Source organism: Phyllostomus discolor, chromosome X (assembly GCF_004126475.2).
Source record: "Phyllostomus discolor isolate MPI-MPIP mPhyDis1 chromosome X, mPhyDis1.pri.v3, whole genome shotgun sequence".
Lineage (NCBI taxonomy): Eukaryota > Metazoa > Chordata > Mammalia > Chiroptera > Phyllostomidae > Phyllostomus > Phyllostomus discolor.
Genome location: NC_050198.1, coordinates 40,895,091 through 40,921,072, shown reverse-complemented (window position 1 = coordinate 40,921,072; position 25,982 = coordinate 40,895,091). Strand labels below are relative to the sequence as shown.

The 25,982-nt window shown below is 36.6% G+C and overlaps 1 protein-coding gene across 2 annotated transcripts in view; it reads left to right on the top strand.

The window, feature by feature from the left end:
- LOC114505158 (vacuolar ATPase assembly integral membrane protein VMA21) overlaps positions 1-25,982 on the top strand; it is a 226,465-nt gene that overhangs the window by 107,763 nt on the left and 92,720 nt on the right. For both annotated transcript variants that reach the window (XM_036017005.1, XM_036017006.1), the window contains exons 2-5: positions 808-860; positions 1,820-1,971; positions 5,604-5,692; positions 13,610-13,699. In XM_036017005.1, the coding sequence (XP_035872898.1) occupies positions 832-860; positions 1,820-1,971; positions 5,604-5,692; positions 13,610-13,699 (360 nt within the window). In that variant the 5' untranslated portion in view covers positions 808-831. The remainder of the gene's footprint in view (positions 1-807; positions 861-1,819; positions 1,972-5,603; positions 5,693-13,609; positions 13,700-25,982) is intronic.

The following is a 25,982-nucleotide window of genomic DNA, read 5'->3' as shown; positions in this document are numbered from 1 at the left end:
ATTTAATACATATTTGAATGTCATTGATTTCTACATTGAGGCTTTGACATTTGGGTGATGTGTGAGTCTAATTATACAATTCAAGCCAGAGGACTCTGGTGATTTCAGGGCCATTTTTTTTGTATGCCTATAATTTTTATAATATTGACAATAAATGCAGACTATTGTGTCATGGTATTGTTTTTGGCTAGACAGGAAGCATTCAACCCACATCTGTCTGTTTCATTAAATACTCTTTAAGTTATTGGAAGTTAAAGGAATTTAAGGGGTATGGTATTAAACCAACAAATACTTGACTTTTGGATTAAGTGTGTAACTTCACAGAATGTTGGAACTTTTTCAAATAAATTCATTTGCAATGTCATGACAAGTATTCATTGGAGATCACACAGTAAAGCAAGTTTTCAATATCTGTGCAACATATGAGAGGGTTATTGGTACTTAAATTCTATCTTTAAAAGGAGTAGGCATTCCTTGAGGGAAGGGTGCTAAGCAATTGAGAATTTTAGTTAGTTTTTTTTTAAGGTTTTACTTATTTTTTAGAGAGGAGGTAAGGGAGAGAGAAAGATAAGAAGAGAGAAACATTGATTGGTTGCGTCTCATATGCCCCTAACCAGGTACCTGGACTGCAACCTAGGCATGTGTACTGACCAGGAATCAATCCAGCAACCTTTCAGTTCAAAGGCCGGCACTCAACCCACTGAGCCACACCAGTCAGGGCAGAGAATTTTGATTAGTCTTACTGCTTTACTGCGATTCATCATAAACTGATTTCTTAGTAAAATGTTGCTCTTTTTTTGATTTCAGAATTTGTTGTTACATCATTGAGTAATGGGTAAAGATAGAGAGGAAGAGAAGAGGTATGAATTTATAACTGACTGATATTTCCATCAAAACCCTCTACCCTGTCCTCTGTTCCTATTTCAAATCTAGTAAGATCTGACTTCCTTGGGGAAGCCTGACTTAATCAGGGAAATTTGGTCTCTGTAGTGAGTTTTCCATAACCCCTAGCCTCAATTCTATTATAATACTTAATACATTGTCTATGTATCTGTTATCTCTCCCATCAAACTGTGTCCTACATGCCTTATACAGTGGCTGCCCACAGCTAACACTAAATAAATAGTTTACATGCCCTGATAGGTTTAGAAGCCCATTTTAAGGCTTCAGTTTGCCTGGAACTTAAATTCATTTATGTTTGAGAAGATAAATTACCTTATTTTTTTTTCAGTTCAGGCAACAGAAGTAAATTCCAGTGCACTGATCAAAAAGTTTTTGTCATAGTTTTTCAGCACAATCTATGTTTTTTAAAAGGTCAAAAATCTGAATTAGCATTTTATTGCTCAGCCTTCTTTCTGAGGAGCAATGACTTGGAGAGAACTTCTTCAGTAATTATAGATCATTTAGGAAGAATTTTCTTTCATGACTAATACTCTTGTAAAAACAGGTAAGAATATATAGTAGAAAAAGCACTCACCATTAAATTCAAATTAGTTTGAACTTAAATTACTTTATATAATTCACAGGCCACAATGCTAGACACTGCACAGAGTTTTGCTATGGAAGACTTAGAGACAGATCTGGTCCTTATCCTCAAAGACCCCACAGTCTAAGGGAGATGGCATTGGCTTTAGTTTCCTTGTTTCAATATTGACAATTATTGCTGTCTTATGTGTGATGAAGGGACTGAATTTTTGCTCAGATATTGACATTAACATTTTCTCTTCTCTCTTCTTATTCTTCCTTATCCATTGTTTTACTATATGAATTTCCAGCCCTACCATTAACATTAATAACTCTGATTTTTTTTGTCAATTAGAGATGCACCTAATGTATCTGAAACTGAAAAGAAGGACGGATTCAGTACTTTCTTCAGTCAACTGCGTGCCTTGCTGCAAACTCATGGTTATCCTGTAAAAGAAGACAGAGCAAAAAAATTGCAGAGCACTAGTGCTCTTTCACAGAATAAAGGTTTGATCTAAGCACCTCAACCCATCTGTATAGGTTTCTTATAGCCATATTAAAAATTAGTTGTGGGTGAGATAGCTGGGTCTGTCCCTTTACCTCAAAATCTTTGGGAGGGATTAATGTCTAGATTATATCCACAGACACCTTCTAATACACACATATTTTGTTTCTCTCCATTCATGAGTCTGTTTATGGTCAAAGCTGAAAGTATTGAGGTTCATGCAGAAGTGGAACAAGGAAATGAGAATTAGTATATCTTAGGCACTTAAAAGGCATATGGTGAATGTTTCAAAGGGAAAATAGTCCGAGGGTGTGAAATAGTACTTAGAATATTTAAGCATGTTGAACTCAAAACATCTGAGCAGGTCATGCCCATAAGAATATAATCGTGCTGTAAAAATCTCTTGCATGATATCTCTAGCTATTGACTTATTTATGTACCTTGTCACAGCAAATGTTATTGAAATGATTGTATAGATCCTGTCTCAAATTCCTCATGCCTCATTCTTTCCTCAACCCACTTAACTTAAGCTGGAACAATTACCATTCCAGTACAACTATTTTTGTCAGGAATAACAGTGACTTCCAACATTGCTGAATACTTACATCCCTTAACTGGCCTCATCTTTCTTGACTTTTTGAAAACACTGGAAAGGTGACCACTTTCTACTTCTTGAAGCACTTTTCTCTTGGATTCCAGCAGAACACATCTAGTTTCTCTCTTAGCTCATTGGCCATGCCTTCTCTGTCTTTTTCTTTTTGCATCTCCTACTTTCCTTTTCAACTTATAAATATTGGTGTGCCCCAGGACTCAGTCCTTGGACCTTTTGTCTTATATATCTACCCCTACTTCCTAGGTAATCTCATCCAGTCCCTTAATTTAAAGTGCTACCTGGAAGTCAATGACCCCCACTTTTTAAATCTATTTCCAGCCCTGACTACCTACCTGAGTTTGATACTGAGAAGTATACTCATTGCTAAACTAGTATGAAAGTTCCTTATGTGATCTTTTTTTTTTTTAAGATTTTTATTTATTTATTTTTAGGGCGGGAAGGGAGAGGGGAGAGAGAGAGAGAGAGAGAGAGAGAGAGAGAGAGAGAGAGAGAGAGAGAGAGAGAAACATCAATGTGTGGTTGCTGGGGGTTATGGCCTGCAACCCAGGACTGTACCCTGGCTGGGAATCGAACCTGGGACACTTTGGTTCCCAGCCCGTGCTCAATCCACTGAGCTACGCCAGCCAGGGCCTTATGTGATCTTTTCATGTAGATTTCTAGTAAGGAAGAAAAGAGATCAGGAACTCTTGATCCCTCTCCATTCCATTGGTTCTGGCACCCAACCCCCACCCCAGTTTCCCCATTTCAGTGCCTGGTACTACCAATCATTCTTCCAGTTGCTGTGGCTAAAAATCTAGAAGTCATTCTTGTGTTCTCCATTCCTCTCATCTCATCACCTAATCCATCAGCAAATCCTTTTGGCTTTACCTCTAAAATATATTTCAAATCTATTACCTTCTCATTTCCATAGCCTTGGTGTACCAACCTTTAATAGATAATGGTGGACTGAATTAGCTTCCTAGCTAGACTCTTTGCTGCTACCCTTGCTCCTCAATTTGATGCATTTTCCACAAATAACCATAGTGATCTTTTAAAAAAAATATGCCACTTACCTGCTTAAAGGACTTAATGTTCCACTCAGAATAATGCCAACTCCTTACCATGTACCCTGTGTTATCTGGCCCTGCCTATCTCTCAGAATTCATTTTCTACTACTATATTCATTGGCCACTGTACTGTATGTAGCCCCTTTGGCCTCCTGTCTGTTACTTAAATAGGCCAAATTCTTTCCTGCATCACTTTGTACTTACTGCTTCCTCTGCCTGAGATGCTTTGCTCCCAGGTCTTCACAGTATGTCTTCCTGTCATTCAGATCTTGGCTCAGATGTTACCTTTTCAGCAAGGATTTCCTTGATCATCCAGTCTAAAGTGTTGTACTTCATGTTGATTATCTGTTGACAAATTGATAATCTGTCAACCCCCATAACCAGTCTATAAGGTACAAAATACAGTTACCTTATTTATCTTGTTCATATTCCATCCCAAGTCTCTGAAATAGAGCAGGATAGATAGATAGGAGTTCAGTAAATATTAGTTAAATAAGTGAATATGGTTCAGTTTAATAAGAATTACCAAGTCTTTATTGTGAGTTAAGTACTATGCTGGACACTGGGGTTTTCATAAAAATTGAATATGATATTCTAGAAACAAAACAAGAACAATTTCATGGGTAATAGTAAGTTAGGAAGCCCTTTATGATAGGTTGATAAAATACATTGGTTATATTTTCTTGGAAATACATGAACACTTTTCTGTCTTTTTTGTTTCTTTGGAAAGGGTACAGGAGATGAGAGTCACTAGGTACAGCTGGAAGTCAGTGGGGAAACGACTTCAGAAATCAGCTGTGGGAGAGTGTCATGGGTTGTTTCTGGAGTATTAGGAGCTGTGACCAGAATTGAATCTCCACGCTGGGACAGTGATCAGAAACATTGATCTTGAGGCAGTTGTGTAATTGTTGGGGTTTATTTTTCATAATATTTCTACTTCCCATGCAGTTACACACCCTCTATTCATTCTTTCTTTTTCTTTTTTTTTAATATTTTATTTATTTATTTTTAGAGAGGGAATGGAGGGAGGGGGAGAGAGAGAGAGAGAGAGAGACAGAGAGAGAGAGACAGAGAGAGAGAGAGAGAGAGAGAGAGAGAGAGAGAGACAGAGACATCAGTGTGCGGTTGCTGGGGGTTATGGCCTGCAACCCAGGCATGTACCCTGGCTGGGAATCAAACCTGGGACACTTTGGTTCCCAGCCGGCGCTCAATCCACTGAGCTATGCCAGCCAGGGCTTCAGTCTTTCTTTAGTAAAGGTTTTGGAGCTTTTCTGATCATGCTTGGTTTTCTTCTTATCCATATCTCTAAGAAAGCAGGTGCTGCTATCAGAATTATCCTCATCAGGGGATTTGCTGTGTTTCTAAAGTCTCTAAGTTAAGTGAAGTTAATGGTGTAAGTGGGGTTGGAGGAGGTGGAAGGGCTCTGAGTGAGCACAGGAGCAGAAACACTGGGAGATAGAACAGTGTCAATAATTTTGAAGAGATACAAGATGGAGCTTAGAGATTTTCTAGGTAAGAGCCTTACCTAAAAGCTTAACTATTAGATGAAACTAAATTGTGGACTTCCTTGTGTTAGCCAGAGGTAGAGGAGATTTTTAGGTGCTTGATATATCTATAGCCTTTGATACAGGTTGTATCTTATCTGTCATGTTATGAATACTGGATTCTGGTAGAAATCAGAAGATTTAAAGTCATCAAGAAAAGAACTGGAGGGAAAAAATCATAAAGTTGGTGGACAGGTCATAATATGTATAGCAGATATTGAATTGAATGTCTTTCATGGTCTTTTTTCAATTCTAAACACTTCTGTTTATGATAGTTTATTAACAGTCTACACCAGATCTTTCATTAGCACTCAGCATTTTCTCATGAGAGTTTTCTCTATAAAATTAATTATAACTTTGAAAAAACTAATTCCCATAGCTAATCATTTTAATGTGACAGTTTTCTATCTTTTCTTCCTTTTTCTAAAAAGACAAAGTCAGCCCATCAACCTCTAGAGAGATATCTAATTGGATTCCATCATTTCATAGCTATGAAGACTTCAACCATATGGCAATACAGGTATGAGTGGGTTTGTTCTTTGATTTCTTTGTATGTACAATATGTGCAATAGAAAATAAAGAATAGTGTTTTCAAAGTGTGGCTAGGAGACCACGCATAAAATAATTTCTTAGGGAGCTTGGTAAAAATATAGAATCCTGGGACTCACCTTAAACTGAATCAGAATCTCAATCTTGGTAGGGCCAGGAGTCTGCATTTCTAAGAGGCTCCCCAGAAACTTGTTATGCCAACTGAGAGGTATTTTAAAATTTATTTTATGTTTGAAAATTGTTTTTTAAATTACAGTTTACATTTAATATTATCTGTATTAATTTCAGGTGTATGTTATAGTGGTTAGACAATCATATACTTTTCGAAATGTTCCCCCTGATACTTCCAGTACTCAATTGTCACCATACACAGTTATTACATTATTATTAACTATATTGCCTATGCTCTACATCTTCATGATTGTTTTGAAACTATAGATCTGTACTTCTCAATTCATTCACTTTTTTTCACACAGTCCCCTCCCCCCTGGCAACCATCAGTCTGTTCTTTGTATCTATGAGTCTGTTTCTATTTTGACTGTGAGTTTTGAAAACCACTGATCTTGGGCGATAACAGATATGGACAAGTCTTTGCATAGGTTAGTGGCAAGTTTAGTAATTATCTGGTAGACTCATTCAACATAGACTATTATACTCTAAATAATACACATTTAAGTCTTATTTTTTCACATAAGAACATGGCATATTTATGGTTTCTATCTCCAGAACTGATTAATTTCAGTAAATTCAAAGGCCATAAACTAAGGCTTAAATGATCATGGTCTTTTGAGTCAGACAAATAGGGATATGAATTGTATCTTTATCACTTACTTGCTATATGTCCTTGAAAGTTACCTTTCTCAGAGCTTTGGTTTCTTTCACTGTAAAATGGGTTAAAAATCTTTATTTCACTGAATTGTTGTGAGAATAAAGTAAACATTTTACTCTGACAAAGTAAAATGTCTACTGGAATTTCTCACTCTCTTCTCCATGTCATTTAATTTTTCTTATTCTCCATTTCTATGTCTCTTTGTGTTACAGTCTGAGTCATTTCTTTAGCTCTATCTCCCAGTTCAAAATTGTCTTTCCAGCTGTGGTATCACCTGCAATTTAACCTATACATTAAGTTTTATTTTGGATTATATTATCATTTCTAAATATTTTGTTTCATTAGTTTCACATCTGCTTGGTTAGTTTTTAGCCTCTTGTTCCTTCATCATATTTTCAATACTGTTCATTATTTATTTAAGCATATTAAGCATACTTATTTTATATTAAAGTCTGTTTGTTATAATTCCAGTGTCTTTTTTATCTGATTTTGCATTTTTATTATTTACACTGCCACTCATTCACTGTTTTGTTTTCTTCTTGTGTTTATTAATATTTTATTATAAGCTCATACTTTTGAAATTTTATGTACATGAATTCTTTGAGCCTTGGTTTTAAAATAATTCTCTGGGGAGATCCAAGACAGTTTAAGGTTAAATGGAAGCTACACTAACTTCTTCCCAGGACCACTCTGGAATTACACTTGAATTTTAGAAAAATCATCCTGAATAACCAACTGAACACTAGCTGGAGAGAAGCCTTATAACCAAGGACAGGCAGAATAAACCACTTCACCAAAATAAGATTGGTAGGCAATGTAGAAAAAAGTGGAGAGGGCTGGCTAGGATCTCACAGGCCACAGATGAAGTACTGGAGGGATATTACAGTGGTGAGGTTCCCCTGAGAAGTGTGGGGTCTAAACCCCAAGCTAGGCTCCGCAGCCTGCAGCACCAGACCGGAAAAGAACCCAGATCATTTCCAGCTGTGAAAAGCAGCATGGCTTCTGTCTGCCAGGGAGAGATGGCTACAGATTCAGAGAACCCCTTAAAGGGTCAATGCATAAAATTTGGTTTGTAGCTCCTTACCCTGGGGTCCAGTGGAGGAAGGGCAGAGTGGACTAGAGATGGTTGAGGAGAGGCTGGGGTTGGTGGCTCTGGGGAAAGAACTGAAGGAACAGCCACTAGGATCCCTGTGCTGAGTCATTCCCCGTAGTGCAGATGCCATTTTTCCCAGGCAGAGCACTCCTCTCCAGGTGGCATCAGCCTGAGGGGAAGCAGTGACCCTACCCACAGGAATTAACATTTCTACCATAGGGTAGGGTAGCAGTAACCCTACCCTAACATTTGAAGCTTAAGCCAGGATGCTTATTAGAGCTTCATTAGTTGAACAGCTGATCAGATTAACAACTGATTAGTTTAGAAGTTAAAGTAGAAAATACAAAGAAGCAGCAAAAATGGGAAGACAAAGAAACAGACCCCAAATGAAAGAACAAGAGAATTCTCCAGAAGAAGAACTAGATGGAATGGAGGCAAGTGATTTTTCAGATAGAGAATTTAGAGTAATGATTATAAGGATACTCAATAGCATGAAAAAAGACATAGAAAACATAAAAAAGGACCAGTCAGAAATAAAGAATGCAATATCTTAGATACATAACACACGAGAAGGAATAAATAGTAAGTAAGATGAAACAGGATCAAAACAGTGATTTGGAAGATAAGTAGGAAAAAGCACCCAGGAAGAGCAGCAAAAAGAAAAAAGAATTTTAAAAAATGAGGCAAGCTTAAGAAGCTTTTGGGACAACATGAAGCCTAACAAAATCCACATAATGGGTATACCAAAAGGAGAAGAGAGCAAGCAAGAGATTGAGAACTTATTTGAAGAAATAATGACTGAAAACTCCCTTAATCTGGTGGAGGAAAAAGACACACAAGTCCAGGAACCTCATAGAGTCCCAAATAAGTAGGATACAAAGAGGCCTACACCAATACACATCCTAATTAAAATGACAAGGCTTAAAGACAAGAAGAGAATCTTAAAAGCCACAAAAGAAAAGCAGGTAGTTACATACAATGGAGCACCATTTAGACTGTCATCTGATTAGTCATCAGAAACATTTTAGGCCAGAAGGGATGGCATGAAATATTCAAGGTGATGAAAAGCAGGGCCCTACAACCAAGGTTACTTTACCCAGGAAGGTTATCATTTCTTTTATTTTTTATTAAAATCTTTTTTTTATTATTGTTCAATTACACTTGCCCCCTTTTTTCCCCCATTACTGCCCCTGTTCAGCAAATCCTTCACCTCCCACATTCAATTCTCCATCCCATTGTCCTCTTCTATGGGTCCTTTATACATGTTCCTTGACTTGACCCTTCCCCTTCTTTCCCCATTATCTCCCTCATCCCTCCAGCCTGGCCACTGTCACCTTGTTCTTTACTTCCTTGTCTCTGATCCTATTTTGCTCTTTTGTTTGTTTTGCTGTTTAGGTTTTACTTATAGGTGAGATCATATGGTATTTGTCTTTTACTGCCTGGCTAATTTCACTTAGCATAATGCTCTCTGGTTCCATCCGTGCTCTCATGAAGGGGAGGAGCTCCTTTTTTTCTGCCATGTAGTATTCCATTGTGTAAATATACCATCGTTTTTTTTTTACTGAGCTATTTTACATTCTTTTTTATTTAAATTATTTTATTGCCGTTCAATTACAGTTGTCTGTATTTTCTCCCCACCCCCTCCAAACTCACTTTCCTCCCTTGCTTCCACCCTCCCCCTTGGTTTTGCCTGTGTGTCCTTTATAGTAGTTCCTGAAAACCCTTCTCCCCACTGTCCCTTCCATCTCACCTCTGGCTGTTGTTAGATTGTTCTTAATTTCATTGTCTCTAGTTATATTTTTCTTGCTTTTTTCTTTTGTTGATTATGTTGCAGTTAAAAGTGAGATGATATGGTATTTGTCCCTCACCACCTGGCTTATTTCACTTACCATAATGTTCTCCAGTTCCATCCATGCTGTTGCAAAGGGTATAAGCTCCTTCTTTCTCTCTGCTGCATAGAATTCCATTGTGTAAATGTACCATAGTTTTTTGATCCACTCATTTGCTGATGGGCAGTTAGGTTGCTTCCAGCACTTGACTATTGTAAGTTGTGCTGCTATGAACATTGGGGTGTATATGTTCTTTTGGATTGGTGATTTAGGGCTCTTAGGGTATAATCCCAGCAGTGGAATTGCTGGGTCAAAAGGCAGTTCCATTTTTAGTTTTCTGAGGAAATTCCATACTATTTTTCATAGTGGTTGTACCTGTCTGCATTCCCACCAATAGTGCACTAGAGTTCCTTTTTCTCAACAACCTCACCAGCACTCATTGTTTATTGATTTGTTTATGATGGCCAGGCTATTATTTAAAATCGAAGGAGAAATAAGGAGCTTCACAGACAAGAAAAAGCTAAAAAAGTTTGTTAACACCAAAACAATACTGCAGAAAATTTTAAAGGGTTTGTTTTAAGAATAAAAGAGGAAAAAGGGAAAGAAAAAAAAGCAGAGGAAAACAGTCCATCAATAAAATGGCACTGCACATTTATCTATCCATAATCACCTTAAATGTAAATGGCTTAAATGCTCCAATGAAAAGACAGAATAGCTGAATGGATAAGGAAAAATAAACCCATGTATATGCTGCCTCCAAGAGACCCATCTCAGATCAAAAGAAACACACAAACCAAAAGTAAAGGGATGGAAAAAAAATATTTCATGAAAATGTAAAGGAAGAAAAAGCTGGAAGTGCTGCACTTATATCCAAAATATAGACTATAAAACCAAGTCTATAGTAAGAGTCAAAGAAGGACACTACATAATGACAAAACCCTAGTAAACTAGAGGATATAGCCCTAGTAAACATTTACACACCCAATATAGGAGCACCTAAATATGTGAAGGAAATCTTGATGGACATAAAGGGAGAGATTGACAGAAATACAGTCATAGTGGGATATTTTTTAACACACCATTGACTTCAGTGGATAGATATTCCAGGAAGAAAATCAACAAGGAAAGAGTGACCTTAAACAACACACTAGGTAATATGGATAAAATTGATATCTTCAGAACATTCCACCCCAAAGCCCCAGAATATACATACCTTTCAAGTACACATAGAATGTATGCTAGGATAGACCACATGTTAGGACACAAAACAATTTTCAGTAAATTTAAGGTGATTGAATTACATCAAGCAGGGGGTTCCAGCCAAGATGGAGGTGTAGGTAGAAATATTTTTGTTTCCTCACACAACCAAAATAAGGATAACAACCAATTTAAAAACAATAAACAACCAGAACTGCCAGAATAGCAATCTGCATGGAACCCTGACAACCAAGGAGTTAAAGAAACATTCTTCCAGACCAGTATGAGGGGTGGAGACAGGCAGCTAGGAGGAGAGGACCTGTGGGAAAGCAGCAGACTGCATGGGCAAGGAGGGGCTGGCTCACCAGGAAACTAAAGACTCAAAACCTCTAGCTGAAGTTTTGTGGGGGTTGCAGAGGTGGAAGAAACTCCAAGTTTCACTGGAGAGTTCATTAGAAAGTGGAGCTAGAGCGGAGAGAGCAGCATTGTTCCCTCTGTGACCACTCTCCCACAGACAGTGCCACAATGCAGCAAAGAGGGTTGCCCCACCCTGGTAAATACCTAATGCTCCACCACTTACAATGTAACAGGTATCCCGTGATAAAGAAATATGGCCCAAATGGAAGAACAGATCAAAACCAGAGAAAAAGAGCTAAGTGACAAGGAGATAAGACAACCTATCTTATGCAGAGTTCAAAACACTGATAATCAGGCTGCTCACAGGGTTCATTGAGCTCAAGCACAAAATTAAGGATGGAATGAAGGCTACACAAAATGAAATAAAGCAAAATATACAGGGAACCAACAGTGAAAGGAAGGAAACCAGGACTCAAATCAATGATTTTGAACAAAAGGAAAAAATAAACTTCCAACTGGAACAGAATGAAGAAATAAGAATTCAAAAAAAAAAAAAAATGAGGAGAGGCTTTGGAACCTCTGGGACAACTTTAAGCACTCCAACATCTGTGAATCATAGGGGTGCCAGAAGGAGAAGAGGAATAAACTGAAAACTTATTTAAACAAGTAATTGAGGAAGACTTCCCCAGTCTCATGAAGGGACTAGACTTCTAGGAAGTCCAGGAAGCCCAGATAGTCCCAAAGAAATTGGACCCAAGGAGGAACATAACAAGACACATCATAATCAAGTTACTCAAGATTAAAGATAAGGAGAGAATCTTAAAAGCAACAAGAGAAAAGGAGACTTACCTACAAACGAGTTCTCATAAGGCTGTCAGCTGATTTCTCAAAAGAAATCTTACAGGCAAGAAGGGGCTGGAAAGAAGTATTCAAAGTCATGAAATGCAAGGACCTACATCTAGAGATAACTCTCTCCAACAAAGCTATCATTTAGTATGGGAGGGCAGATGAAGTGCTTCCCAGATAAGGTCAAGTTAAAGGAGTTCATCATCACTAAGCCCTTATTATATGAAATGTTAAAGGGACTTATGTAAGAAATAGAAGATAAAAAAAAAAACTATGAACAATAAAATGACAATAAACTCACAACTATCAACTGACCCTAAAAAAAAAAGAACAATATAAGTAAACAACTAGAACAGGAATGGAATCACAGAAATTGAGATAACATAGAGGGTAATCAGTGAGAAGGAGGAAGGGGAGAATTGGTGCAAAGGTACAGAGAGTAGGAAGCATAAATGGTTCATACAAAATAGACGGAGAGGTTAAGAATAGTACAGGAAACGTAGAATCCAAAGAACTTATATGTATGACCCATGGACATGAACTAAGTGGGAGAATGATGGTGGAAGGGGGTGTGCAGGGAGGAGGGGAACAATGGGGAGATAAATTGGGACAACTGTAATAGCATAACCAATAAAATATGCTTTAAAATAAAATAAAGTAGTTCTATGGAGGTGATTTCCATTTACTTTTACTAGATATCTGCAGTTGGAAATACTTTATTTTTAGCTATTACAGATGTCCCCCATTTCTCCCCTTTGCATTCCTTCATCCCCCCACCTAAGTAAGTCAGGACCACTTTAAACTAAATAATATGCTTGTGGTGTTGAGTCCTACACAGATAGTTTGTTAATTCTAGCTCCGAATCTGTGTGAAGGTGCACTTCTTTTTACACATAATCAAATGAGACTAGTTTTTCTTCTTTTTTAGGCAAAGTTGAAACTGAGGCAGGCATGCACATTCCCTGTCTCCCTTTGCTGGAAGACATTTTTCTATTTTGCCTGTGGAGAGTGTTACTATTTGGTAGACTTGGCTTTATGCAAGAATCTCTAATTTCACCTCCCACCTTGTGAAGGCCCTGGCTTCCTTTCTGTTCCCCAAGCCCTATACCATCAGTTTATGCAGTATTTCCAAGAGAAACAAATGCTAGCTCCAATATCACCTTACCTATGTTCCCATGTTCTAGTCATTTCAAATATCAGGTTCTTTTCCTCACTTTACCATGAGTTTGGCCCTGTTTTGAAATATAAGTTTTTATATATTCATCATTTTAGGTGTTCTGTACCAGGAGGTATTTGTCTTAGTATCTATTCCATTATATAGCAAGAAGATGGTGGCAATATTAACATTTATAAATGGATGATTAAACCACAAATGAACATGGCCTCCAAAATATTGTCAATGTTTTGAAATTAATTTTGAATCAAAGGGAAAACAATGCAGTCACAGAAATGAATCTCCCTAGCTTGTGTTGGAGAGTTTTATGTTAATTGGGTGTATATTGAAATTTGTTTGTCTGAGTGACACATCGTTTGGTAAACATCTCATGCTTAAGGTTAAGTAGATTCTGTGTAGGAGGCAGAATAATGGAATTTTAATGGTTTATGCATGCTTTATTGATATTTAAGGACCATAACACATTTTCAGTGTGCAATTATAATTATTTATGCATTTAGAGATAAAGCTGTCATTTTATTATTGTTCCATCACCTAATTACATTATTATTCTGTTTTCATTAGTCCTTAGGTGGGTTTATGATAATACTGAGCACAGATGGAGTGATACGTTATGTGGCCGAAAACATCTCTTCTGTCCTTGGCTATGTACCAGTAAGTTCCAGCACAATTTGGGAAAGAATCATTCATTCCGTTGTTTAGAGGTTTATTATTTGTTTTCAGGAATGTATAAATCATGAAAGATATTCTCAGTGTTGTCAAAATGTGCACCTATTATATTGTCATCTCCATTGGTTTCAGTTTAAATCTATAAAAGTAAACTCTGATATGAGGTAATGAAACACTGCATGTGTGTGTGGCTTGTAAACTGCTCCTGACAGCAATCTTTAATTAAGAATATGGTTTTTGAAACAGCAGTCTCCTCAGAATCAGTGGATGGTATTCAGGGTGATTGCATTGCCAGGCAGCTTTCATTTGGATGGGTGTGTTTGTCCATTTCTTTGAGAGTCAATCATATACTGGTTAAATGGTAAATATCATGGTTTGTTCATGCTGGCTCATAGCATCCATTTCCATGTCTGATTTGATTTTTGTTTCTTTATATTAAAGAACAAATCATGGTATCATTTAGGGAAAATATAGAAATGATCTCATAGCATAGCAATGTTGTAAGTATTGCTGGAGACACCTACACATGGGTTGTAGTCAGGGTCTCTGGTGTCCAAAATGGTCATTCATCCTGAGCTTTTAGTGTTACTATGTCCCTGTAAAGAAAGCTTTTTCTATCTTCATAGTGTCAATTGATGTGGAATATATGATTCCATAAATTTTTTCTGGATCTTTAGGCTGGACACCAAAAAGTATATTACTTAAATATGAAAGTAGTACAAACATTCATATTCCACTCTTCCATGTATGTGAAGAAGGGCTGTGTAGAATACGTCTACTACCACAACAATTCCTGAAATCTGGCATTTGTCTGCATGTGTTAGTTGTATCTGGATTGTTGCTTTCATTGTATATTCCTCATTCCACAGTTGTTTCAACAACTTAATAAACCCTGACCCATATTCCAGCATTCAGGTTTGGAATATGTACATTAATAGAAGTTTTTTTAAGTTATCATTTAGTTAACTTAGAAGTGGATTAGAATTTTATTCTACTACTTATGCTGTTCCAGCTGGCATGTTCCATAGCCCACTTAGAAACTCAGAGCTTTTCTGCTCTTCTGTTTACAGATACTGTGATCCATTTCTTTATTTATCATTCTCTTACTTTCTTTTAGAAAACAGTTTACATTTTCAAGTTCAACTTATATTTGTAGGATATCAAAACAGCTGAATAACAAACAAGTATTTGAGATAGATATTCACTGAATTGGATTTTGCAGTACTTATATCATGGAAGGGAAATGGTCTTATTAAATCTATTTTAAAAGAAAAGACATAGTAGTATGACACATTACAGATTAAATGTTGCTATATTGAAGACCAGAAAAGTATCTAAATTTTTGTGGTATTACACATTACTTAAACCAAATTGGTCATTGACTGAGGTTGGTGACTTTTCCCTATTACATGGAGATTTTTTACAGTAATGGTGTGTGTTATAATATGATTGTTTATACATTTTGGCTTGAAGTTTTCATTCTCAAGAGACTCTTTCACCTTTCAATATTTAAGGTACCCTCCACACACATAATACATACATACACAGTTGCCCTAAAGTAAAGATGTCTGGGACCTAATGGGTTTGAATGACTAATCTTATACCAATGGACTTGATTGCCTGAGATTAGTGTACTTGAAAATAAAACTATATCTGTTATGTCTGTACATAATCATTAAATGATAATGAAGTTATATATTTTTATAAAACAGGGCTAAAAAAGACTATACCTGAAGCATATTTTGCAGTTTTCTTCATTAAACCCTAACTTTTCTTAATTTTTAATATGCAATCTTTTTTAGTCTTTGATTTAAAATATTATTTTATAAGTCACATATCTTATGTTAATATGGAGACCACACCATTTCTAGACATCTACCTGGCTCCAGGAATCTACACTTTCATTAAAAATCAAGGCACCTCCATCTGTTGGGCAACTATAAACTAATAGCTTGTGGGATAGGAAGAAAACTTGGTCTTTGGTATCAGTCTCTCCAGATTTAAAATTGAACTGTTACTCACTAACTACATGAGCTTTAGTTTCTCATCTGTAAATAGGGAAAATATTACTTAGAGAGTGACTTGAGGTGGACTATTACAAATGGTGTGATTATGAAGACCTGTCTGATTAGGTGACATTTGAACAAAGACTTCAATGAAGTGAGTATGTGAGTTGTGCAGATAAAACTGGGGCAAGTGTATTCCAGGCTGAAGCAAGAACAAGTGAGATGACATTAAAGCAGGAATGTGCTTATTGGAGAAAATGTACAGTACAAAGACTGTTGTGACTGGAATGTTGTGTGAAAAAGGAAGAGTACAAGGAAGTGATGAGGTCAGAGCAGTAACAGAGGTCCACCTTGTTCAGGGCCATTGTAATGACATTGCCTTTTCCTCTGAGATGGGAGGAAGCCATTGGGGAGTTGGGAGCAGATGATGGAAGTGATTTGAACTTAAGTTTTGTCAGAATCATTCTGGTTCTTGTGTTAAGAATAAACTATCGGGACAGGCATGGAAGTAGGGAGTCCATTTGAAAGCTATTGCAATAGTCCAGGCAATAGGTAGCAATGGGTTGCATTCGGTGGGTGTGGAATTAATCAGTGTTTTGTAAGTAATATAATTTTTCTGGTGGCTTGGATGAATGTGACACAAAGAGGAGAAAAATCCAAGTTATGATGTTATAACATATACTGTGACTAAATTATGGACTATTTATTATCATCATGGTATTAAGTTTATATTCAGAATCTGCCATCACATTTTTCTAGTCATTGATTTTCTTAACAGTTTTTCCTTTGGAAAAACTTGTAGTCATTACCCCTATTCCTAGCAATCTGCCCTCCTACTCATCTTACTTCATCACACTCCCCCCACACAAAAAAGTTAAAATTAGGCTTTTTCTCTTTTAGAATTCTTCAACAAATGAAACTTAAAATATAAATTTCATAATGGAAAGGCTTTCTCAGCATTGAGTTTTAAAGAGACTTCAGCAACTTTTGATCATAGATATATGGTTATTTTGTGATAATTGTGATGAGTTTTGCTCTGCTTTCCCTGTGAACCTTAATAGCATAACAGATAATTACTAGTGATTATGAGTCTTGTTTTATTCAGGATACGTTGTCAGTCTGGTACAGAGGCTCTTATCATTCCAGGTACCCTGTACCACTGAACAGTTTTTCTAATGCATGTTAAATTTGAATGTCTCTGCCAGCAAAAGATACTGCCTGCCTTGATTCTCAGTAAATGTCATGTAGTGGAGTAAATTTCTTTATTCTTTTTTTGGTGTGACTGAGACTCACCATACTAATATTTGTGGGGTAACTAATAGGTATTTTAAAACTTGGCTTTTGAAAAATCTCCTTAATTTTTCACTTGTATTTATCTTTGCTTCATTACCCTCTAGTATCTTGATCTTTCTGCCTTGTGTTATAAGAGCAAATGCCAAAGATATCTAAAAATAACATTATGTTAATAATGTTTTCAGCTTTCTACCCTTTATTCAGCTATCAGAAGGGTCACTGGAATGATCATTATGTCCATTGTTTTTAGTTCAATTGGTGGTCAATTATAAGTCATTCATTGTCCTTGTTATCTTTCTTAAAGAATGTACTTAGTTAATAAGAAATTCATTGCTACCATTTCCATCCAATGGAATGTACACTATCAGAAGATACTCACTTTGAATTCTTTTAAGTGACACATTCTTCTACTAATTAGAGAACTAGTGAGCCATAGCACTTTGCATCTCTTAATGTATTATTTTGTACTTTACATCACATAATTATTTGTGCATGTCCCATCTGCCCTACTGAACTACATGTTCATTGAAATTAGAATTCATATCAGATTAATCTTTTTTAATCCTCATGAGTATTCAGTAATAAAATTAATGAACTATTTTATGTAGAATTTCCAAAATGCAGAAACTGGGCCATTAGCAAATCAGCTGCTCCTGGTGCCAGGCACTGTTGGTGTAGTAAAAGGAACAATGGACATGGAGTTGGATGGAGCTGGGTGTGAATCTCATCTCTGAACTTGTGACCTCTCGATAATTGGACATGCCTTAATTTCCTTGTGAATAAAATAAGGAATAATTCTTCCTCTCAAAGGGTATTCAGTGAGTTAGATTATGTGAATGTACCTAGCAAAATGTTTGGCAAGGAACAGTTGTTAATTAATGTGTTAGAGGAATGAATGAGTGGTCTCTACTAATCAGAGGTAACTTGGTTTGGTACTTAAAGTTTATTTTATTATGAAGCTAATAAAATAATTTTTGTGGAACAAGTTGTTTAATGAAAAATATGTAGCTTTCATTGTGAAAATTTATTGCCTATTTCATAATGTTTTTTTCTAAATTAAGGTAATATTTCTGTTTTGAATTAAGTCAAGCTTTTAAAAAAATTCAGACAGAATCAATTTTCTAATTTGAGCATTAGCCAACTCATAAGGTGGCTTATACAAATGAACCAGGAAAAGTATATTTTTGAAATTTGACTGTAGGTTATTAATATGAATCAGTTAAAATTCATTTGAATTTGTGGTTCATCACCCAAGGCCATGATTCAGCTACAAAGAATACTTTGTTTATTGCTTTGTTCCTGTCACATTAAAAGCTTATTACTTAACTTAATGTCTGATATTCTACTTATCCATGTGTTGCCATATTTTACCTACATGGTACAATATTACTAATTCATTTAACGAATATTTATTGGGTGCTCACTTGTGCCAAGCTGTGATCTAGGTGTTGAAGATGTAGCAGTGTATAAGACAGCCAACGTCTCTTTCTAATATAATTTACATTTTACTGAGGGAGACAGAATATAAACAGATAAATAAATACATGTGACTATAATGTCAAGTAATGATTAAGTGCTATGAAAAAAAGGCAGAAGGAAATGTGAGGGAATTGGTGCTGTTTTGAAAATACTTTTGAATAAAGACTTGGAAGAAGTAAGGGAGAAAGTCATTGCAAATATCTGGGAAAGAGTGTTAAGCATTGAATGAACAGCAGATAGGACTTCAAGAAGATTATTTGCTTGTATTTGAATAAGAGCAAGAAGTTCAATGTATATGGAATGCAGTGAAGAAGAGGCAGAGTGGGAGGGACGAAGGTCAATAGGCTACAAGGAACCAGGATATAAAGTTGTAAAGGCCATTGTAAGTACTTTGACTTTCACTCTGAATGACTTTGGTAGCCAGTAGAAAATGCTGAGCAGAGGAATAGCCTGAACTCACTTATGTTTTATTTTTCAATAAATTTTTTCTAATTTTATTTTTCAATTGTAGTTTACATTCAATATTATTTTGTATTAGTTTCAGATGTGCAGCATAGTGATTAGAAATCCATATGACTTAAAAAGTGATCCTCTCATAAGTCAGTACGAATCTGGTATCATTAGTTATTACAGTATTATTGACTATATTTTCTATGCTGTGCTTTACATCCCCAAGACTATCTTGTAACTGCCAGTTTGTATTTACTAATCTGTTCACATTTTTCAATCAACCACCAATCCCCTCCCATTGGTAAAGTATCATTTGTTGTCTATATCCATGAGTTTGTTTATTTCATTTTTTAGATTCCACATATAAAGGGAATCATATGGTATTTTCTTTTTTTTATTTTTTGGTCATATTTTGCACTTTATAGTGAAAAAAAGTGTATTTTATGTCCATGGTTGATTATATTTATATAATGTCCACAATTGTTTTGAGCTATTAAGCAAATTACAGTTGACCCTTGAACAACATGGAGGTTAGGATTGCTGACACCTGTAATAAAAAATCTACATATAACTATTTTAATCATTTTTATGAGTGCTCAAATACAGTTATCTCCATTTTCCCACCACCACTTTCCCCCACCCCACCCATCCCCACCTCACCTTCAATACTACTGCCCTATGCTTGGTCCATGGGACCTTTATACATATTCATTGATGACCCTTTCCCTTCTTTCCCCTGCTATTTCCCTCTCCTCTCTCTCTGGTTACTGCTAGTTTGTTCTTAATTTCAATGTCTCTGGTTATATTTTGCTTTCTTGGTTGTTTTGTTAATTAGATTCCACTTATAGGTGAGATCATATGGTATCTGTCTTTCACCACCTGACTTACTTCACTTAACATAATGCTCTCCAGTTCCATCCATGCTGTCATGAAGGCTACGAGCTCCTTCTTTGTTTCTGCTGTGTAGTATTCCATTGTGTCAATGTACCATGGATTTTTGATCCACTCATTTATTGATGGGCACCTAGGCTGCTTCCGGTTCTTTTGAATTAGTATTTCAGGATTCTTAGGGTGTAATCCCAGCTGTGGAATTGCTGGGTCAAAAGGCAATTCCATTTTTAGGTTTTTTTTGTTGTTGTTGTTGTTTTGTAAATTGCATACTGTTTTCCACAGTAGCTGCACCAGTCTGCATTCCCACCAACAACGTACTCGGTAGGGTTCCCTTTTCTCCACAACCTCGCCAGCAATTATTGTTTGTTGATTTGTTTATGATGGCCTTTCTGACTGGTGTGAAGTGTTATTTCGTTGTGGTTTTAATTTGCCTCTTTCTGATGGCTAGTGAGGCTAAGCATCCTTTCATATGCCTCTGGGTCCTCTGTATGTCCTCCTTGGAGAAGTGTCTGTTCAGCTCCTTTTCACATTTTTAAATTGGATTGTTTGTCTTCCAAGAGTGGACTCGTGTGAGTTTTTTATATATTTTGAAGATGAAACCCTTGTCTGAGATATCATTGGCAAATATATTTTCCCGTACAGTTAGTTCCCATTTCATTGTTGGTGTGCAAAAATGCCTTTGATTTCTAAATATTGACTTCGTATCCCACTCTTGGCTAAATTCACTTATTAGATTGAGGAGTTTTTTGGTGTAGTCTGTAGGGTTTTCTATGTATACTATCATGTCATCTTCAAACAATGATAGTTTTACTCCCTCCTTTCCAATTTGTATGCCTTTTATTTATTCTGATTGTTGTGGCTAGGACTTCCAATACTATGCTGAATAGAAGTGGTGAAAGCAGACATCCTTGTCTTGTTCCTGATTTTAGTCGAAAGCTTTTAGTTTTTGTCCATTGAGTATGATGTTGGCTGTAGGTGTCTCATATATGGCCTTTATTAGGGTAAGGAATGCTCCCTCTATTCCCAATTTGGTGAGTGTTTTTATCATAAATGGGTGCTGTACCTTATCAAATGCTTTTTGTGCATCTGTTTATATGATCATGTGATTTTTGTCTTTTCTTTTGTCTATGTGATGTATTATGTTTATTGATTTGCAAATATTGTAAATCCTTGCATTGTAAATCCTTTGCAAATATTGTATTATCCTTGCATCCCTGGGATGAATCCCATTGGATCATGGTGTATGGTCTTTCTGATATATTGTGGGATGTGGTTTGCCAGTGCTTTGTGAGGATTTTAGCATCTATGTTCATCAGCAATATTGGCCTGTAGTTTTCTTTCTTTGTTGTGTCTTTGTCAGGTTTGGGGATTAGGATGATGCTGGCCTCATAAAAAGTTTGGGAGTCTTCCATCTTCTTGGATTTTTTGTAGTAGTCTGAGAAGTATAGGGGTTAGCTCTTCCTTAAATGCTTTTTAGAATTCTCCTGTGAAACATCTGGTCCAGGACTTTTGTGTGCTGGGTGTTTTTTGATTACTGCTTCAATTTTGTCAGCTATTATCAGTCTGTTCAGGCTTTCTCCTTCTTCTTCATTGAGTTTTGGAAGATTATATTTTTCTAGAAATTTATCCATTTCACCTAGGTTTTCAAATTTCTTTGAAAATAGTTGTTCATAGTAATTTCTTACAATCCTTTGTATTTTTGTGGTATCAATTGTAATCTCTCCTCTTTCATTTCTGATTTTGTTCATTTGAATCCTCTCTCTTTTCTTGACGAGTCTGCTTAAAGGCTTGTCAATTTTGTTTATGTTTTCAAAGAACCAGCTCCTGGATATAGTGATCCTTAGAATTGTTCTTTTAGTATCTGTGTCATTTAATTCTGCTCTGATCTTGGTCATTTCCTTCCTTCTACTTGCTCTGGGCTTTGTTTGTTGTTGTTCCTCTAGTTCTCATAGATGTAGGGTTGGGCTATTTATTTGAAATGTTTCTATCTTTTTAGGTAGGCCTGTATTACTATGAAATTCCCTCTCAGGGCTGCCTTCACTATGTCCCAGAAGTTTTGGGTTGTTGTGAATTCATTTTCATTTGTTTGCAGAAACTTTTTTTATTTCTTCCTTGATCTCATTCTTGATCCATTCATTGTTTTATGGCATGCTGTTCAATCTCCATTATGTTGGGTTTTTTGGGGGTTTTTTTTTTTTTTTTTTTTTTTTTTTTAGTTTGGTTTCTAGTTTCAGGCCCTTGTTGTCTGATAAGATGCTTGATATATCAGTTTTGTTGAAAATTTTTAGGCTTGTTTTGTGTCCTATCATGTGGTCTATCTTTGAAAGTGTGCCATGTGCATTTGAAAAGAATGTGCATTTTTCTTTTATGGGATGAAAGGTTCTATATATACCAGTTAAGTCCATTTGATCTACGGCATTGTTCATTACCAAAATATTCCTATTGATATTTTATTTGGAAGATGTATCCATTTTTGACAATGGGGTGTTAAAATCTCCTAGTATAAGTGTGTTGCTGTCTATATCTTTCTTAAAGACCTCCAAAATTTTCTTTATGTACTTGGGTTCTTCTTTGTTGGGTGCCTATATGTTTATGTTTTCTTGATGGATCCTTCCCTTGAGTATTATGAAGTGTCCTTTAGAGTCTCTTTTTATGTCCTTTGTTTTGAAGTCTATTTTGTCAGGTATAAGTATTGCTTCCCTAACTCACTTTTCCTGCCCATTTGCTTGGAATGTTTTCTTTCAACCCTTCACTTTCAGTCTGTGTAGGTCTTTTGTCCTGAGGTAGGTCTCTTGTAGGCAGCATATGTGGGGGTCATGTTTTCTTATCCACTCAGGTACCCTATGTCTTTTGAATGCAACATTTAATCCATTTACATTTAAGGTTATTATCGATAGGTGCTTATTCATTGCCATTTGACCTCCTTTGTACCTGCATTCCTTTCTCTCTCACACTCTTTTTTTCCCTCTTTTTAAAGCACTCCCTTTTGCATATCTTGAAATGCTGGTTTCGTGGAGCCTTATTCTTTTAGTCCTCTTTTGTCCAGAAATCTCCTTATTTTGCCTTCAATTTGAGAACTTTGCTGGATAGAGGAGTCCCGGTTGCAGGCCTTTGCTTTTTTCATAACTTGGAATATTTTTGCCATTCCCTTCTGACTTGTAGTGTTTCTTTTGAGAAGTCAGCTCCTAGTCTTATCAGGCCTCCTTCTATGTTACTTCCTGTTTGTCCCTTGCTACCTTTAAGATTCTCTCTTTGTCTTTAAATTTTGCCATTTTATTTATGACGTGTCTTGGAGTGGGCCTCTTTGGGTTCTTTTTCATTGAGACCCTCTCTGCTTCCTGGACTTGTGTGACTTTTTCTTTCATCAAATTAGGGAAGTTTTCCATCATTACTTTTTCAAACAAGTTTTCTATACCTTGCTCTTCTTCTTCTCCTTCTGGTGTCCCTATTATATAGATATTATTTTGTGTCATGTTTCCTGCATTTCCCTTAAGAACTCTTTGTTATTTTTAGTCTATTTTCTTTTTCTTGCTCTTTTTGTGATTTTTTCTACCTTGTCCTCCAGCTCACTGATTCAATCCTCTGTGTCACCTTGCCTGCTTTTGATTTCTTGTACTGTGTTCTTTAATTCAGAAACTGTATTCTTCATTTCCTCGTGGCCCTTGTTGATTGTTTCTATATCCTTTTATGTGCTGCTATAATTTGCAGCTAGTTCCTCATAGTTTCCCTGCAGTTTTTGATAATTCAGTGAGCACATTGAGCTTCCTGATAACCATTGTTTTGAACTCAATATCTGATAGTTGACTTGCCTCTACTTCATTTAGCATTCTTTCTGAATATTCCTCCTTTCTTTTCAATTGGGAGTTCTTTCTTTGTCTTCCCATTATTTGTGAGACTCTTCTTGTTTGCTTCTGCTTCTTAAATTGATCTCTTTTGACTTTCTGACTTTGTAGTGTGAACTTCTATAGTCAGAGACCTGTGAGATTCAGTGGTGCAGTCTCCTGTATCACCTGAACTTGATGCTCTTAAGATACCTTTTATGCCTTTTATGCTGGTTATTTGGATGTAATTGAGTTTTGATTGTTATTGGGTCTGTCTTTGTTAGGTTCTTCCCTCCAGCTGGTTGAGTGAGGGTCACTCTGCACATCACATCTTGTGTGCTGATGTGCAGGTGTTGCCAGAACAAAACCACAAAGCCCAGCAAACAAAACCCACTACCACAAATATAACTTCCCCTCCCACACACACCCACAATCAACTGCAAATGAACCAGTATTAATAAGGGAGTAATGAGATTAAGACTATTATATGAAAGGAGGGCAGATATGAGATAACCTACTGAAAGAAAAATTATTTTGAGAGGGTAGAGGGAGGGGCCCTAATAACAGTTGGGAATTGGAACAGTGGAAAGAGAGAAGGTAAATTTTTCCTCATGAATAAAAAAGGGAATGAAGATGTTGTAATGGCCCTGGCTGGTGTAGCTCAGTGGATTGCCAGCAGGCCTGCCAACCAAAGGGTTGAAAATTTGATTCCCAGTCAGGGCATATGCCTAGGTTGCAGGCCAGGTCCCCAGTAGGGGGTTGCATGAGAAGCAATAACACATTGATGTTCCTCTCCCTCTCTTTTTCCCTCTCTTCACTTCTCTCTAAAAATATAAAACTAAAATATTTAAGAAAAGAATATGGACTTGAGCATGAGAAGGGAAGGGTATAATATTAGGTTAAACAGAAATTAAAGTAGTATAAAATAAAGTGAGAGAGAGAAATAAAAAGGAAGGAAATATTAAATAATTAATAAAAATATAGGAGCCAAATTGGAGAGAAAGTTCCATCAGAGTACTATCAACAACAAATGAGTTAAAATTAATATAGGTGGTATGGGAATAATTGGGAAAAGAACAAAGAAAAGTCTAAGAGATGTTTAGAGAGATGGGAAGTGATTTTGAAAGTATAGAGGGAGAGGAAACTAAGAGTGAGGAAGGAAAACCAGGCTAAGAGAAGGAACAATTAAAAATTTTGATATAAGGAAAAGAGAATAAAGAAAAATAAAAGGGCAAGATGAAAGAGAAATAAAAGAAAGACAAAATAGAAGCCAAAAAACCCCCCAAAACAACAAGCAAAGTTGTTGGCAAAATTAAAATTTGATATGAGAAAAGGAGTAGGAGAGGGGTCCAGTAAAGTTTGATATTTGAAATACAGAATTAGTGAAGCTCTACAGATACAATTGAAACAAACAAACAAACAAACAATGCAACAACAACTACACTACCCACAACCAACTAGTAAAGATTGTTAAAGGTGGAGAGAGAACGCTGGTACTTTCAAGAACAGGGAAAAAGGATGTAAGATGACCCTTGACAAGAAAATGGGTTTTGTGTGTCTGGATGGGGGAGAAATAGTGCAGAATGGAAACAAGTTGTATCAAGAGAGAAAACAAAATTTAAAATGAAAATAATGTGAGGAAAGAGGAAGGTAAAATTGGTAAGAGGAAGGAGGGGCAAAATATGTGAAGTGAAATACACTACAGTATAAAATCTAATGACTTAATATGTACAAACTTGCTGGATAAGAAGTGAATGTTAAAAAGCTATGCAGGAAAGAAAATATTGCAAATCATGGAGAGCACAGTGGCTTTTGACTTGGTAGCCTCTTGTATTTACCACTTTTTTTTTTTTTCTTTCTGGATCTGCCTCTGGTGATGTTATTTGGCTGTCTCCTTCAATCATTAATCTGGTCACTCTGCACTCAGCAGTCAAGTTTAAACATTGTAGGGTGGGGCCAAATCCCTCCTAGGGTGGGGGCTATTGCTTCCCTCAGGCTGCTGCTTCTCAGAGGAGAGTGGTCTGCCTAAGCAGGATGGTTGCTGCATATGGGGGTTGGTTCAGCTCTGGGACCCCGGAGGCTACTTTCTTAGTTCTCTCCCTAAGGGCTCTGTCCCCTCTCTCTCCTAAAGTCTCTCTAGTCCACTCTGCCTCCCCTTTGCCAGTTATCTGTTATCTCTGTCTCCCTCAGTTTTAATCTGATCACTTTGCACTCATCAGTCAGCCTTAAGCACCGCAGGGCCAGGGCAGAGATCCTCCTGGGGTTGGGGCTATTATTTTCCCTCAGGCTGCTGCTGCTTGGAGGAGGGTGGTCTGCCTGAACACAATG